This window comes from Ovis canadensis, chromosome 8, assembly GCF_042477335.2.
Source record: "Ovis canadensis isolate MfBH-ARS-UI-01 breed Bighorn chromosome 8, ARS-UI_OviCan_v2, whole genome shotgun sequence".
NCBI lineage: Eukaryota > Metazoa > Chordata > Mammalia > Artiodactyla > Bovidae > Ovis > Ovis canadensis.
The window spans coordinates 32140764-32157882 of record NC_091252.1 but is presented as its reverse complement, the minus strand read 5'-3'; the positions used below and the strand labels follow the sequence as shown (position 1 = coordinate 32157882).

At 41.1% G+C, this 17119-nt stretch overlaps 2 protein-coding genes across 2 annotated transcripts in view; one reads left to right on the top strand and one right to left on the bottom strand.

Moving 5' to 3' along the window:
- Window positions 1-316: 316 nt before the first annotated feature.
- TRAPPC3L (trafficking protein particle complex subunit 3L) overlaps window positions 317-17119 on the bottom strand; it is a 58418-nt gene continuing 41615 nt past the window's right edge. The window contains exons 5-6 of the mRNA XM_069599192.1: window positions 4506-4691; window positions 317-1171 (exon numbers count right to left, since the gene is read on the bottom strand). Of these exons, the coding sequence (XP_069455293.1) occupies window positions 1052-1171; window positions 4506-4691 (306 nt within the window). The 3' untranslated portion in view covers window positions 317-1051. The remainder of the gene's footprint in view (window positions 1172-4505; window positions 4692-17119) is intronic.
- Window positions 7297-14088, top strand: CALHM5 (calcium homeostasis modulator family member 5). The gene is made up of 2 exons (XM_069599189.1): window positions 7297-7960; window positions 11447-14088. The coding sequence occupies exons 1-2, from the start codon at window positions 7421-7423 to the stop codon at window positions 11852-11854; spliced, it is 948 nt and encodes a 315-aa protein (XP_069455290.1). The 5' UTR covers window positions 7297-7420; the 3' UTR covers window positions 11855-14088.

The window sequence follows — 17119 nt, the reverse complement described above, 5'->3', positions numbered from 1 at the left end:
CGTGTAGGTTCCTGAGACGTAGCTGAGGTCTATCAATACCATATCATTTACACCAGCTTTAACTGATGGTGCCACACTGACTGTAACTTTTACTTATCATTTGAGTTCTCTGCAGAGCCTAGTAGATGCTGGACTGCTATATGCTTATGGTCTGGTAAAGATGATCATTTATTTAATCCAGTACACTGTGAATTTATTTAATCCAGTACACTATATTCTGTTCTGGTGACAGAATATACTTTGTGCAATTTCTAAGTGATAAAAATGATACCAAAATTTCTAACTGAAGATAAGAAAGTCTTCTCAAAGAACAGTATTTATCTGTCATTTTATTTCCTGGCCTGAACAACAGCAATGTTTCATGAATAAAGGAAGGGATTTAGTTACTACCAGCTATCTAAAAATTAAGTTAATTAAAATTAAATGTTATTTTAAAATATTTCAGAGTTAGCATCCAAATAAATAGGTTGTCTTGATAATTATAAACCAGCAGTAACTTCAGGAAGCTGAAGCTATAAGCCAAGCCAATATATGAGAAAAGTCTATAGCCATAGATAGTTAGTCTATATCCACAGCTTCATAAAACTATGGAAAATTGTGGCAATTGATATTGTTTCTATAGAGAATGCAATGTACAATATCTAGAAACTATCTTTATATAGTGAATTTTATATCATTTCATCCATTTTCCCGACAAGAAGAGATAAATACACCAACTGTGTAGGTGGTATGCCTCTTTTTCATTACCATAAGTAAATGAAATAAACAGACTCTCTTAGACTAGACTATATAATATGTAGAATTCATGCTTGCTATCTTACAAGGAGTTATTTGTATGTGAAATCTTGCGGACTTGAGATTGAAAATATGTGATTTATAAGCAAAGGAAAAACAGCTTTAAATCTTAGTGCGCTGCATTTCAAATTTCTGGCTGATTTATAAGCCTTTTAAATCCCATGCTATTAAGAAATTCAAAATTTATATGGCTATATATATTTTGCTAATATTAACTCCTCAGCCAGCCAGCCTGTGGCATTTTGCATGCTTTTCTTCACTTTTTCCGTCTGTACTTTTTCTCATCTAGCTTTTTCAGAAATGTTATTCCTATTTCTGTCACACTGTCGCCTTTTAGTCTGTCTTGCAAGAATGTAACATCAGCCGCCAAATGAACCTAGGAAAAGAAAAAAAACAAAAACAAAAACGGGCTTATATCATTCAGCTTTTTAAAAAACTCTTAAATTTTTCTATTTTTCAGTTTGATAAACCCCATAAAGAGCTCACTTTCCTTGTGGAATGATAATAAAGAGCTTATTCTGTGGATGAAGGGCCCTTTACTGTGTGTCCTCCATTGCTGGTCTGGCTGTGGTCAGCTCTGTGTGTGAGTCTGCAAAGAGAAGGGTGGTCCAGGACAGGCTCAAATCATCCTGGCTGATTCTCAGGCAAGCCCAGAATGAGGGCCTGTTTTTGCTCACAGTATAGGTCTAAACTATGGATCTATCTCAAGAACACAAATTCCCAACTCAGTGATGGCCTTGACCCAATGTGCCTTGCCAAAGAGAACTTCCAAGGAGAAATGGCTTCTTAAACGATTCCCCAGCTAACTTGCTATAAGTCACTCTGTCATTAGCTCAATAACACAATCACTTTTCCTAACAACATTCAGCCATCACTTACGGCTTTTTGAGAACTATGAAACAACACCAACTAAATAAATTATAAGTATAAAATTAAACCTGGAAATTGTGGACTTGAATATTTGATACCCAGGCCTTCTTTTCCACAATAAAGCATTTCTTATTTCTCAGACATTGAAGTAAACCCTTAGGGCTTACTTCTCTATTCGTTAAAATACACTCACAAAAGAGCAGTATATTGCAGACCTGCCCTCAACAGAGTGCCTTTTCAGTTATTTTAAGTCACAGGAATAGATAAGATAAATAAGAAAAAATACCTAGTAAAAGCAAGTAAGTGAAAAAGCCTGAGTCTACTAATTAATATTTATTGAGATCTGACTCATTCCCCTCTCTTACTAAGAATTCCATGGTCAACCAGCTTGCCTTTGTTAAACTGTAGACTAAAAGAGGAGAGTGAAAAAGTTGGCTTAAAGCTCAACATTCAGAAAACGAAGATCATGGCATCTGGTCCCATCACTTCATGGGAAATAGATGGGGAAACAGTGGATACAGTGTCAGACTTTATTTTGGGGGGTTCCAAAATCACTGCAGATGGTGATTGCAGCCATAAAATTAAAAGACACTTACTCCTTGGAAGAAAAGTTATGACCAACCTAGATAGTATATTCAAAAGCAGAGACATTACTTTGCCGACTAAGGTCCTTCTAGTCAAGGCTATGGTTTTTCCAGTGGTCATGTATGGATGTGAGAGTTGGACTGTGAAGAAGGCTGAGTGCCGAAGAATTGATGCTTTTGAACTGTGGTGTTGGAGAAGACTCTTGAGAGTCCCTTGGACTGCAAGGAGATCCAACCACTCCATTCTGAAGGAGATCAGCCTTGGGATTTCTTTGGAAGGAATCATGCTAAAGCTAAAGCTGAAGCTCCAGTACTTTGGCCACCTCATGCAAAGAGCTGACTCATTGGAAAAGACTCTGATGCTGGGAGGGATTGGGGGCAGGAGGATAAGGGGACGACAGAGGATGAGATGGCTGGATGGCATCACTGACTCGATGGACGTGAGTCTGAGTGAACTCCGGGAGATGGTGATGGACAGGGAGGCCTGGCATACTGCGATTCATGGGGTTGCAAAGAGTCGGACACGACTGAGCGACTGAACTGAACTGAACTGATGGTGTGACAAAGTATTTGCTGTCTGAGTGCAGAAAGACATACCTTTGTGATGCCCATCACCCAGTAAAAGGATGTACACTGCACTTTGAAATATGGAAGTTAAATGCACTCTCATTTTTTTCTCATAAGATCTTTCTTGTATTAGTCATAATTTAACTGAAAACCAATTAAAATAATAAGAAGACTACACTGAAATTATTTGGGTATATGGGACCACATGAGGTCTAATACATATATGTCATTCAGCACGTATAATCAATTATCCATGAAAACTGAAGAGATTTCTTTATCCTATTTTGGACTTGATTTTTTTCTCTATCTATATGCAATTCACACTGAATTAATTCAACTTCTTTGTCCCTTGCTTGAAACATTTTTTTATGCTTTTGGACATAGTCTCCTTTTACCTGGAATATTATTTTCCCCTTAGCCCAAGATCTGCATCTAACTGCTCTGTCATCTTTCAAATGACAGCCCACAGTCTGACTTGGAAGACTTCCCTCTCCCCACGCCTGTTCCACCCCAGGTCCTCCCATGACCCTGAGTCATTCATTTGCCTTCTATACTGGACAAAAGGCTCTTGAAGGGCAACAACTGTGTCTTGTTTTTCTCTGTATGCTCAATGGCTGATCGCTATCTTAGTTAAATCAATGAATGATTAGATCAGATTTGTTTTAATTAAGCCTCCAGCGGCCCCCAGTGACCCCACCTCCTATCATTCAAGTAGTTCCCTCCAAAGTCCAGCAGAATTGACAGCACCTGTGGTGTTTAGAGCGCTACAGAAACCTCTGTGACAAGGAACTTCAGGAAGCCTCTAGTCAGCTGTGAGCAAGGCACTGAGGCCAGTGAGTGAGCTTGGAAGTAAATTCCCAGCCTCAGTCAAGTCTTCAGAGACTTCGGCTCCAACCAACTGCTTGACTGCCTGTGCGCTACGCTGTGAAAGGCTTTGAACCATGGCCATCTAGCAAGGCGGTCCCAGGTTTCCAGTCCTCAGAAACTGTGTGAGATAATAAATATTTGTTGTTTTAGGCAGCTACCTTTGAGGGTAGTTAATTAGCCAGCACTAGATAACGAATGCTTAGTTGCTCAGTCATGCCCAGCTCTTTGCGACCCCATGGACTGTAGCCTGCCAGGCTTCTCTGTCCATGGGATTATTCAGGCAAGAATACTGGAGTGGGTTGCCATGCCCTCCTCCAGGGGATCTTCCCAACCCAGGGATTGAACCCAGGTTTCTCGCATTGCAGGCAGATTCTTTACCATCTGAGCTACCTAAGAAGCCCAAGAATAGTAGAGTGGGTAGCCTATTCCTTCTTCAGGGGATCTTCCCAATCCAGGAATTGAACCAGGGTCTCCTGCATTGCAGGCGGATTCCTTACCAGCTAACTACCAGGGAAGCCCAGATAATGACTGTTCAGTTCAGTTTAGTCGCTCAGTCGTGTCCGACTCTTTGCAAGCCCACGAATTGCAGCACGCCAGGCCTCCCTGTCCATCACCAACTCCCGGAGTTCACTCAGACTCACGTCCATCGGGTCAGTGATGCCATCCAGCCATCTCATCCTTTGTCGTCCCCTTCTCCTCCTGCCCCCAATCCCTCCCAGCATCACAGTCTTATCCAATGAGTCAACTCTTCGCATGAGGTGGCCAAAGTACTGGAGTTTCAGCTTTAGCATCATTTCTTCCAAAATAAAGTATGTGCCTTACCATTTCCAGGGCCCCTCTGATAATCCCACAGAGTAAGTTGCAGTAGCACAGAGAAGACCGCCCAGTGGGGAGCTCTTCCACAAATTCCACCAGAGGATTCTTGTCTAGAATCAAGGAAAATTCATTTCTGCTTGCGTTGTTACACGTCACAGTTGGTGTAATTCCTAAGTACATCTTGAAAGCAACCTAGCAAACAGGGAAAAAAAATATTACAAAACTTGGCCTGGAATAAATAACTATTAGTGGAGAAGGAAATGGCAATCTACTTCAGTATTCTTGCCTGGGAAATGCCCTGGACAGAGGAGCCTGATGGACTATAGCCCATGGGGTCGCACAAGAGATACCGCTTACTGACTAAACAATGACAGCAAAGTGGCTGAACTGCGTTGTTGTACAGGAGAAACCAACACGATATTGCAATGCAGTTTTCCTCTGATTAAAGAATAAATAAATAAAAATAAAGAACTGCTAGTAAGACACCCAAATACCACTCCAGGCACAATTGTTAAGCTTCTGGAGTTCATAGTCAGAAAGCCTGAGTTCACGCTCAGCTTTGAAATTTACTGACCTTACAACGTGTACAGTTCTTAAACTTTTTTCATGGAATCTCCTAAAGTATTCGTTTTCTGTGGAAACAGTATGGTTTATGAAACACAAAGTTAAGGCAGTATTTTTGGAAAAAAACTTAAAAAAAATATTCCTTAGAAGGGTAAGAAATTAAAATATTACTCATCGGCAGCATACTAGCATAATATTTATCACATGAGCCCAGCAAAGTCTTCTGAATTAGAAGGGACCCAAGACACATGTGCCAAAAAGGAAGGTGACAGACTTGGGGACAGAGGGGGTCGAGGAAGATTAAACCCAAGAGTATGCTTTGGGAAGTGGAGGCAGTCACATCACCAAGAATAACGTCTCTGAGAAGGAGCAAGGGCCAGTGGTGGCAGGCACATAAGTGGGTCATAAAGTAGCTTTTCAAGAAAGTCCGCTGTTTTAAAGAGCTTAAAGAATTTTACAATGTAGAGACAGAGGAAACCTTGGGGACTATTTCTTTTTACCTCCAGTTTCACAAACGAGTAAACTGGGATTCAGAGAAGAAAAACGACATGGCTAAGATTACACTATCACTTAGTTCCTTGGCTTCTAGTCCAAGTGACTTTCTTGTCACCAAATATACAGACCTAGAAACTGAGGTTTATTAATGGAAATTTGTCAGCTTGATTGTTGTTGTCTTTCAAGTGATTTCATTAATTTTCATATTAAAAGCAGTGTATTCAGTACTAAAAGCCGTGTAGAAGCAAAGTGCAGAGAAGGCAATGGCACCCCACTCCAGTACTCTTGCCTGGAAAATCCCATGGACAGAGGAGGCTGGTGGGCTGCAGTCCATGAGGTCGCTAAAATTTGGACACAACCGAGCGACTTCATTTTCACTTTTCACTTTCATGCATTGGAGAAGGAAATGGCAACCCACTCCAGTGTTCTTGCCTGGAGAATCCCAGGGACAGAGGAGCCTGGTAGGAGGCCGTCTATAGGGTCACACAGAGTCAGACACGACTGAAGTGACTTAGCAGCAGCAGCAGCAAAAGCAAAGTGAAGACAATTTCCTTAAATTATACATAATTAGAAGTACTAAAAAGTTCATGATTCAGTCACTCATTCAATAGTACACGTTGAGCACTGCCTGTCTAGCATAGTGCCTGGCACACAGTGAAGTTCAACAATGATTTGAAAAATGAATTATTGAATAGGCATTCATTCTGTGTTTGACATCATGTTTACACCCAGAATACAAAATTTATTAAGATGTAGTTCCTGTTTTATAAGAGCTTACAGTTAAAAAGGAGCTATAGATATTAAATAAATAACTGCAAAATTACGATAAGCTCCACAAGTACAATGTTGTATATTAGGAAGTAACCCTTGAAATATTTACAGAGGAAGAAGCTTCTACACTGTTTATGAATACTGAGCCAGTGTTTGCCAGGTAGACAAGGTCAGGTGTGTGTGTGTGTGGGCATGGGGTCGGGGGGATGTTTCAGATAGAAGGAACATGTCAAGGGCACAGAATACCATGATGAGGTTCAGGGAAAGTTCGCTTTCATCAACTTGTGGGCAACAGGGAGCCCCGAAGATGTGAGTAGGCTAGGGAGGAAATGGATTTCTATATTAGAGGGATCTCCTTCGTGTCAGCATAGAGGACAAATTTAAGGTTGAGAACGGGGGTAGGCAAGAAGTCAAAGGCAGAAATTCCAATCAAGAGGTTACTACGATAGTCTAGGAAAGAAATGATGAGAACCCTTCTCACTTTGTCTTTAACTCAAAACTCAAACTCTCCCTGAACTTTTCCATATAAATTTCAAACAGCCCAAATCCAAACATTTGATAGAGTCACAGATCAGTTAAAGAGGATGTAAAATGAAGCTTCTAGATCTTAAGTCAAAGTAGCAAAAGTTTTAAGTAACAAGAGAAAAATACCATCATGAAAGTCTAGGCTAGGAGACTTGATTTGGCTTCCAACCAATTGGCTGAAACCCGACTTCTGCTAATGTTTATTCCTTTGGATGGAAAATTCCTAAACTATTATTATCTGTAATAGTCGGAATTTCTTTCTGATTCTCAATCCAAGCCACATGGAAACAACATAAAAGAGGGGGCTATTCACTGTGAATTTACTCTGATTCTCAGTGTTTTGGTCCAGTTTCATGGCCCTAACATCCACCAGTAGGAGGCATTATCTGAACACTGTTGGGAAATATTCATTCCTAGGGAATGACACCGTTTCCTTATCTGGCTGAATTCAGTCTGAGAAGGAGGACTGTTGTTTCTAATGAAGAAAGAGCTCCACCCTCGGCCACTGCCACAGCGGCTCTGCCAACAAATAAGAGCAAAGCGTTTTCCCTCTGCGTATCTCCAACATGGATGCTTTTCAGGGGTTTCTAAAATTCATCCTCAACCAGAAAACTGTCATTGGCTACAGCTTCCTGGCTCTGCTGACCGTGGGGGGTGAGCGTCTCTTTTCACTCGTGGCTTTCAAGTGTCCCTGCGGCACTGAGAACGTGATCTACGGGCTGGCTTTCCTGTTTGCTCCCGCCTGGGTGTTACTGATCCTGGGATTCTTTCTGAACAACAGGTCATGGAGACTCTTCACAGGCTGCTGTGTGAATCCCAGGAAAATCTTCCCCAGGGGCCACAACTGCCGCTTCTTCTCCGTCCTCGGGCAGATCATCCTGAGTTCATTGGTGGCCCCCGTGATGTGGCTGTCTGTGGCTTTGCTCAATGGGACTTTTTATGAATGTGCAATGAGCGGGACCCAAAGTCCAAGACTCCTCGATCTGATTTGCAAAGGCAAGCCTGAAGAGTGCTGGAAAGAACTTTACAAAGTATCTTGCGGAAAAACCAGCATGACCCCCACAGACAACGAAGAACTGAAATTGTCGCTGCAAGCCCAGTCTCAGGTAAGAAGGGACAAAGGTGCCTTTCCCCTACACCTCCTGCCCCCCAGCGTGAGCTTGAAGTATTCTCTCTGTACTCCGTTCAGCCAGGGTAGAGCCTGAATCCTGAAACTCTGAAATTCTGAATTCTGAAACTCTGGAGATTGGAATGTGGTGCAGCATTAAGACAGTCTCAGGAAAAGCTTTTCAGAGGTTGGATGGCTAATAAAATTGCTGATTGGATTGTCTTTTCCACCTCCAAAAAGAAAATCTCCTCTTGAGTTAGACATCTGTAAATACTTAAGTACTTTAAAACAATTTCTCTGGGTTGACTTTGTAAATGATGCATGGCACTAACTCATTATAAAGTGTTAATGGCAGAGCTGTAATTAGAAATTACTGCCTTCTATTAATTATTTTCAAACTGGTTTTTCAGAGAAACACACACATACATACATAGCATACATCCATTAAAATACAGCTGAACCAAATGAGCTAATACTTTTCAAAGTTGCACATCATATAATTAGTATAGAGATTCTCTTGTGTGATTTCTGGCAACTGCTATCTCTATGTGTAAATATTGTTAAGATGGAAAAGAATTTCCTGTATAAAATAGGGTGTTGGCAGACTCTAAATAGCCTCCAGCGAAACAGGACCATATTCTCCAGGGAGTTTTCCTCCTACGGTCTGTGCTCTATAGCTAAAAAGTTCTTCTTACATTACTTTAGGAGCTCAAGATTTGGGGCATTGTTTTATTTAACAGAAGGAAATTGTAGCTTTACCTAACTGATACAAGGAAGTAGCTTGTCATTCTTTCAGGGATGTGAGCACAAATCCAGATGTGAGCCTGGCCCTGGCCTCAGGAAAAGACTGAATTCTACTTGAGGAGCAGGAATGACATTCCACAAATCAAAACAAGCAATAGGAGTAGATAAACAGGTCCACACTCTGTCAGGAAGGCTATTTGTTTAAGAATAAATGCGCTGAAAATACTGAGACTTTACTCTTTTTTTTTTTCAATATAGACTGGCCTTTTCAACAACACATCAAAGCAAAATTTGTTCCCAAACTGATTGGCAATACATTCAGATTCTCTTCATAAACTAATAAGCCTCCCCGACAAAACCTTTTGTTTAATGCATAAAGCACATTTTAGACAAAATTTAGACAAAATTTAGACAAAAAAAAAAAGCTCCCCCACGAAACCTTTTGTTTAATGCATAAAGCACATTTTAGACAAAAACATGCCAGGCTGCCAAACATCTTCCTTCTTTTGCTGAACGAAGGTCTTAATTACAAATGTGATGATGCAATGAGTGATTTATGATTTGTGTCCTTGGGTACCAGGCTCCATTCAGGTGGCAGCAGATCCAAACACTTACCACTGGGTAGCTTTTCCTTCTCTAAATACAGGCATAAGGAAATCATTCCTGTCCTGCCACAGCTGAGCCTGGGCACACTGACCTATTTACTTTTCAGAAGAATGAGAAGGACCTGGGGTTGATTCCTTTGGGGACGATGCATAAGAGATGCGGACAAAGGGAGCTGTATCATAGCAGGTGCTGACCGCAGTGCTTCCTGTAGGCAGGAGCAGCAAACAGTCCGGACCCACAGCTGGGTATGTGGGTGGGGGTGGAAAAAGTGCCACGTCCATGGGTGGGGCAGAGGAACGAAATCCAGCTGGGTGGCTTTCCGTCCTTTGGGTAGGTAGAGTAGTGGCAAGAACTCCACCTTGGAGTTGCCTAGCCTGGGGTTTGAATCCTGATTCTACCGCTCACCAGCTATGTGACCCAGAGCTACTGTTTGAGCCCTGAGAGCCCCAGTGTCCTCATAGTTGGGGGTAATAATACCTACCCTTGGAAGTACAGAGGTGATGGACATAAATGGGCATAAAACTGCTGGCACACAGTAAATATTTTAAACTGGTTAGAAAAATGCCAAGGTTTGAAGAAGACACATACAGAATGGTGTATTATTGAGGGCTGGGGTGGGACCATCCATCATGTCTAGTTAGATCCTGGGTACCATGAATTAGTGAAAAACAAGAGGGGTCAGTGCTTAGGACTCAGGTGAAAGCAAGTTGATGCTAAGTCCTCGCAATGAGAGGAGGAGGGCCTGAAGCTGATTAAACAGTGAATAACTCAGCAGAATTGGTTTAGATACTGAAATGAGAAAGCCTACAGGCCTACAGGAGGATGGGCTATGTGGAAAAAAGATAGAGGTTAGAGAAAAGAGGAAGATCTGATGTAGCCAACCACAAGTGACTCAAGTAAATATAAGCACTGTCGCACGATGGGGGTGGTATCTCATTTCTTAATCACATCAGAAAGATACCCTATGTTCAGTAATGCCTTTACATAGACATGGATGCGATTGAAAAATAGCAGCCCGTGCTAATAGCTGATACTTACTGAGACATGTGGATTTCTACATCACCTCATTTTAATCCTCAAATTTACATTCTGAGGAGGGTAACCCCTACTTTACAACTGAGGAATCAGAGGCACAGAGAATACCTGTAAAAAAGTGAAAGTTGAGATTTAAACCCAACTGATGCCAACCCAGATCTGGCACTCATGTGGGGTCTGAGATCCTGCACAATGACCTCTGTAGTCTGAGTCAGAGTTTGGAAACCATCGGTTTCCAAATAAACATTGGAGCTTATTTGTTCCATTATGATCAGCATGGGTTCATTTGCAGATTGTTATTTTTATGTTCAAATAGGCCCATCTGCTGAGAAATACTAAGGGCCATTTAACCAAAATATTAAGATAAACTTGGAAAGAGCTTTGTTAGTTGTTCACATATGAAATTAACTCAAATTGTGAAAAATATTGGGTTGGCCAAAAAATTCATTCCGGGGTGGTTTTTTTTTTGACATCATATCCTTTCAATGTGTTATTTTTGAGAACTGATGTCCAAAAGTTCATTTTTTTCCCCCTTGCCTTTTATGCAAGCTTCCAGTTCTTATAGCTTCAGTTTCCTTATTGTGCTACATTTGTCTTGCTTTATAGTGAGATAGGATACGGTAATGAGTGATGATACCTCTCTCAGGGTGGGTCTGCGGTTCTCTGCAAACAATGTAACGTGGGAAAAATCAGTCACTGGTCACGAATATCCATGTATCAATGCCTGAAGATACTCCACTAAGGAGCTAGTAATATGCTCACACACAGAATTCTTTCCTTTAAAGCTAGTACTATATGAGGGCTTGGTTCTTCCAGTTCTTGGATAATCTATATTTTTGCTCCTTTCCATTTGCCTGCCTTCTGGGTATTTCTTTGCATACCAGCAATGGTGGGTAGGATGGAGAACAGAGGTTAGGTAAACCCTAACTTTATTTGATTAAAAAAAAAAAAACAAAGAACAAAACTTGTTAATAATTAAGATGACGGAAGTCAACTGAGGTCTGTTATTAAATTAGCCATACACTTCCCAATAACACTACCCCGTCTCCTTGAGAAGTGGCTTTGCTTTTGCTGTGCTCAGTATTTCTTTCTTTCTAAGATTCTAGGATGGTTCCTGATTTGTTCCGCATCTTTCTTCTCTCTGCTCACCACGTGTTATACTCGCTGCCGATCTAAAGTTAGTTACCTTCAGCTGAGTTTTTGGAAGACGTATGCACAGAAGGAGAAGGAGCAGTTGGAAAACACATTCGTGGACTACGCCAAAAAGCTGAGTGAGAGAAACCTGAAATGCTTCTTGGAAAACAAGAGGCCTGATGTCTTCCCCATGCCCACCTTTGCGGCCTGGGAGGCTGCTTCGGAGCTCCATTCCTTCCACCAAAATCGGCCACACTACAGCACCCTCCACAGGGTGGTAGAGGATGGTCTGGACCTTCGCCCGGAGGATGAGGAGACCACAATGATGCTTATGGGTACCACCCAAAACGTGCAGCTCACCCACCATCACTGACTCACGGGGTCCAGACGCCTTCCTCCTGCATCAACAGCTACCTGAGTATCTCCGTGTTTTCTTCCGTTTAGTATTTCTTAATCAGACAATAACACAAAGGCAAGCAGCTTTTGAGACAGGACAACGGTTTCGCGTGCTCAAACTGCTGCTGAGTGACTGGCCAAAGATGGTGACAATGGTGCTCTTGTATTGGTTGGGGGTTGGGAGTTGGGCTCAGGGGCTTCAGGTTCTAAGATCTGATGACTGACAGACCCATGCGAGAAGTTCTGCCACTCTCTGTAAATACAGTCACGGAATCCAGGGGCAGCAGTGGTGACTTGTGAGTGAGTGCGGTCCCCCTAACAGACTCCTGTTATTAACAGACTCTCCACTTCCACACAGTGGGATCTGCGGTGTAGTTGGTAGAAATCCTCGTAGTAAATCTATCTTACTACCTTCCAAGGATGTAATGAAATGCTACCATTTAAAATTCATTTCCTTGGAATCTGAAGACATCAGTTCTCAAAAATAACACATTGAAAGGATATGATGCCAAACATTCAGAGCTTTTCCCATGTTTCCACTATGCATTGAAAGTAGACCCCTGGAGTCAGAGCTGTATTATGACTCTTGTGGGCTCTAGGCACTTTTGCCTTCATGGGCTGATTTCTACATTAAAAAATACACATGTACACATACTCACAAGCACACACCCCCCTATACTTATGACTATTGATATAAAGGCATATATTAATATTGTATAGGGCTTCTCAGATGGCTCAGAGGCAAAGAATCTGTCTGCAATGCGGGAGGCCCAGGTTCAGTCCCTAGATCAGGAAGATCCCCTGGAGAAGGAAATGGCAACCAACTCCAGTATTCTTGCTTGGGAAATCCCATGGACAGAGAAGCCTGGCAGGCTACAGTCCATAGGGACACAAAAGAGTTGGACATGACTAAACAGCAACAACAATATTAATGTTATATATTAGAACTTTTTTTCAACCTTGAAGTTCATTTATTACCTTGTGACTGTATAAGAAACTGAAAACACTTTAGTGGGCTCCTACAGAATGCAAATTTTGTATTCTATTATATAATATATCCACATTAGTTTAAATATATAAATATATTAGTTCCCTCTAAATCTATGAATGGAATCAATATTTAAGGAAGAGGTACCATGTTTTATGCTGTGGCTCACATCTAATACCATGGAGGGTCCTTGCCTCCTCACTGGAGAATCCTGGGGCTGAATTCCTTATTATCATGCAACATTATCCCAAACTGGGGAAAGGATCCTATAGGTATAAGACATGACACATATCCTTGGGAACTTGGAGGTACAGAGTCATGTTGTGTGTGTGTGTGCGTATGTGTGTGTGTGTGTGTGTGTGTGTAGGTGGGAGAGTGGGAGGTGGGGGCTGTGAGGTTGCAATATTGTTTGGGTTTTAAACATGGTGTGTGACAAATGTATGACAATTGGTTCCTGGAAAAAAAAAAGGTGGTTATTTGAAGTGTTTGCCCATTTCTCTGTTGTAATTTCAAGTTACCAAGGTGATGTCACTGAAATCAGAGTTAGGAGGAGACAATATGAGCCAGAACTTCTAAGAAGATTTTGTGGTGTATTTACTTTCATTCTAGCCAAACTGTCTCTGGTACAACTTTGGTGCATCTGAGTTTCACTGCAATAAGACCTAACCATGGTAGATTAAACATGGCTTAATGGCGCCAATTGAGAGAGAGAGTCTTTTCCTCTTTTCCTTGAGTCTGACCTTAACGAACCAACAATATGTAGCAGAGGTGAAGCCAGGTTGCAGAAGTATTCCAGCTTATGCCTTGGTCTCTGGCAATGCTTACTCTGGTAAAAACCAGCCACCATGTAAGAAATGCAATTACCTTAATGAAGAGTCCCAAGCCCCGAAGAAGGCTAAAGTAGCCAAGTGGAGAGACTGAGACAGAGATCATAGCTGGCCAGCTCCAACTGCTAGAGTCATTCTAGGTTAGTTACCAGGCATCTGAGTGAAGAAGTCGTTTGGACATTCCAGCTTCAGCAGACAAGACATGGAGAAGAACCAGAGAACCCAACAAACAGCCGGGGAAAAGATCCGAGATCTATGGTCTGAATGAAGTCATACCAGCCATGCAGACTTCTCAGCCACACCATCTCAGACTGCAGATATTATGAAAGGGTCCCCACTGTGTCCTGTCCAAATCCCCTGAGTTTAATAAATGCTTGTTGTTTGAAGCCAATCAAATTATAGGCATTATGAAGTAAGATATCCTGAACATTAATATGTGAAAATCAGAATTTGTTAAATGAGAGATTAGAGGCACACTGAATTTATATATAGATTATGCAAATATCTCCCTATGCATAGATTTTTCCTCTCAATTTCAGTAAGCAGTGAATGAGCTGTGGAATGATTTGATAGATGCTGAATAGTTACTTCTCCAAACTAACTCCATCAAAACCTGAGAATGATTTTTGGTTAAATTTGGTTTGAGAGGAACACACTGCTATGAGTTAATTTGGTTTAAAATAAACATATTACTGAAAAAATGACATATTTTTAGCATTAATACCCAGAAAAAGATGACAGTGGAAGGCACAGGACAGGGTGGCCTTGAGTAAGTTACAAACAGATTGATCTTCTAGCTTTGCTCCTCAGAGTGTTGCATTCAAACCACAGCATCAGCATCATGAGGGAGCCTATTAGAAATCCAGAATCAGACTCCATCCCAGACCTGTTGAATCAAGCCTGCCATTAAACAAGATCTTAGGTGATTCTATGCAACTTAAACTTTAGAAGTGCTGGTTCTCAAACTTTAATGTGTGCCAAAAATCATCTGGATGGCTTGTTAAAATGTAGATTGCTGAGCCCAAGTGTCTGATTTGACAGGTTGGGGGTGAGAATTTGCATTTCTAACAACTTCTCAGGTGATGCTTCTGCTGCTGGTCTAGGGACCACATCTTGAGAACAACAGCTCTAAAGCACAAAACAGGCTACACTGGGGAAGGCAAGACAGAAATAACTCAGAATCTTAGGCCTCACCGCAGATCTACAGAATTAGACTCTGTGCTATTATCAACCTGTCTGAGAACATGGGGTGACTTTCCATGTATTTTCTATTTATTCAAGGCTACCTTTCTTCACTTAGGGATAGTTTTAAAGTTTTCCTCACCTAAGTTTTGCAAATATTGTACATCTGCATTCTTCTTTGCCACTAGTCTAATGTTTTCTTTTTTCCATGGTATTTTATTTGAGTACATGAAAAAGCTATTACTTAATGTATATATGAAGAAAGCTGAGCACAGAAGAATTGATGCTTTTGAACTGTGGTGTTGGAGAAGACTCTTGAGAGTCCCTTGGACAGCAAGGAGCTCCAACCAGTCCATCCTAGAGGAAATCAGTCCTGAATATTCATTGGAAGGACTGATGCTGAAGCTGAAACTCCAATAATTTGGCCACATGATGTGAACAACTGACTCATTTGAAAAGACCCCGATGCTGGGAAAGATTGAAGGCAGGAGGAGAAGGGGACGACAGAGGATGAGTTGGTTGGATGACAACCAACATGCTATTATCATGCACATAAAAATGAACAATTCATATTTTCCTAACTATCTCAAAGATATCCTGTGTCTGTTCATTGCTTAAAACAGGATACAAATAAGGCCCACATGTTGTTTCTGGCTGTTACGTCTCTTTTATTTTCCTTTTTAAAATGCCATTTGTTTATGGAAAGCTGGGTCATATGTCAAATAGCATGTTCTATATTCCAGATTTACTTGGCTACTTTCTCATGGTGCTAATTAACTTGTTTTCTTTTGCCTATTTTTCCTTTACACTAACAGTAAGATCTTGATTAAATTCAGAATTTATTTTTTTAGGAAACAGTATTGTACAGGTTGTACTGTACTAACTCTTGTACTGCATAACATTAGGAGGCACATAATGTGTGGTCATTCAAGGAACTGTTCATTTTTATGTGCATGTTAATAGCATGTTGGTTTGTTCTCCTTTGTTCACTCAGGCCACCAGAATAAAGTCAATAGTTGACCTTTTGACATTTGCAGCCCCTTACCTATGACGTAAAGAGCAAGGAGCATTGGATCTGTACATGCTCCTTTTATGTGGCAGCTGCAAGGATGACTGTTCTCATTTGTGTGGTTGCAGCCTTGATTGTTATCATGTATTCAACCAATCTCTTCATTCCCCAAAGTTCCCAAGGGCGCCTAGATTGCCCTGAGGAGCTGACACAAGGAAGGATCTGGCTCTAGTTTTAATTGTCTCATGCAGTGGCTTCTGACTAAAACTTAATGAAGCCCTAAATGAGTAGCAGGACATAATGAGGTTTTAGGAGAGGTAAGGAGGCAAGCTGAACTACTGAGGCTGAACTTGAACATGGAGGGTAGCCCCAGGAGGCCTGTGTTACTCGCAGGCAAGGCAAGTGCCAGTGCCTTTGTACTTGTACCTACTGGAGTAGGATTTTGGTCAAGAGCATTAGGTGAGTTTAATCCATTTTGGAGGTTGGAAGATTCTTCTCAAAAATATAAACCGTCATATTTGATTCTGGAAGAAAACTACTTTTAGGCTGCTTCAAATAATATTTTCAAAGTTCAGTTGTTTGTTAAAATTGAGTTATGCAGAAAGAATATTGGCCTAGCCAAATACAAGAATATTTGAAAGAGAGATTATATTCTAAATCTTGCTGCTCCACTAAAGAGGAAAGGCAGAATTAAAATTTGTTAACAATCTATTATATGTTGGTTGTTTTACATATAATTTGTAGTTAAAATTTCAAAAGCATACTGGGAAAGATGATTGTTTCCACCTTTATGAATAATATTAAATTTCCAAAAGGTTATGTTTAAGCCACAGGTAAGAGATGGAGCTTAAGTTTGGACCTGAAATGGACGTGAATTAGTGTAACTCAACTTCTGTCGCATAAATAACTGCTTCATGGTGGTGTCTTCTCAAGCGTCCATTTAATCTTTTAAAGTGAATTTCCTCACTTGTAATATTTGAGTGTTGGATTAGTACATCAGAGTTGTTTTCAGTTCTGTTGTCACGAGTCTTAAGGCTGCAGTCCATAAATTCCTAGTCCGTTGTCTTCTTGGTGTACTCCTGGGAACTGATGTCTGTCTCCAAGTTGCTTGGTCTCTGTTTGGGCCCTTGGCCTCTTTCCCTTTCTGTACAGTGTTTTCACTTGGGTTTCTAGACATTTGAGATAGTTATGCTTGAACTATGCTTCTCGTTCACCGTATTGATGAGATGAACCAGA

Bases quoted from the DNA above. Each gene is read 5' to 3' on its own strand.
- CALHM5 (XM_069599189.1), top strand. From the start codon at position 7,421: ATGGATGCTTTTCAGGGGTTTCTAAAATTCATCCTCAACCAGAAAACT. The intron at 7,961-11,446 runs GTAAGAAGGGAC...TTTCTTTCTAAG, and splicing joins CGCTGCAAGCCCAGTCTCAG to ATTCTAGGATGGTTCCTGAT.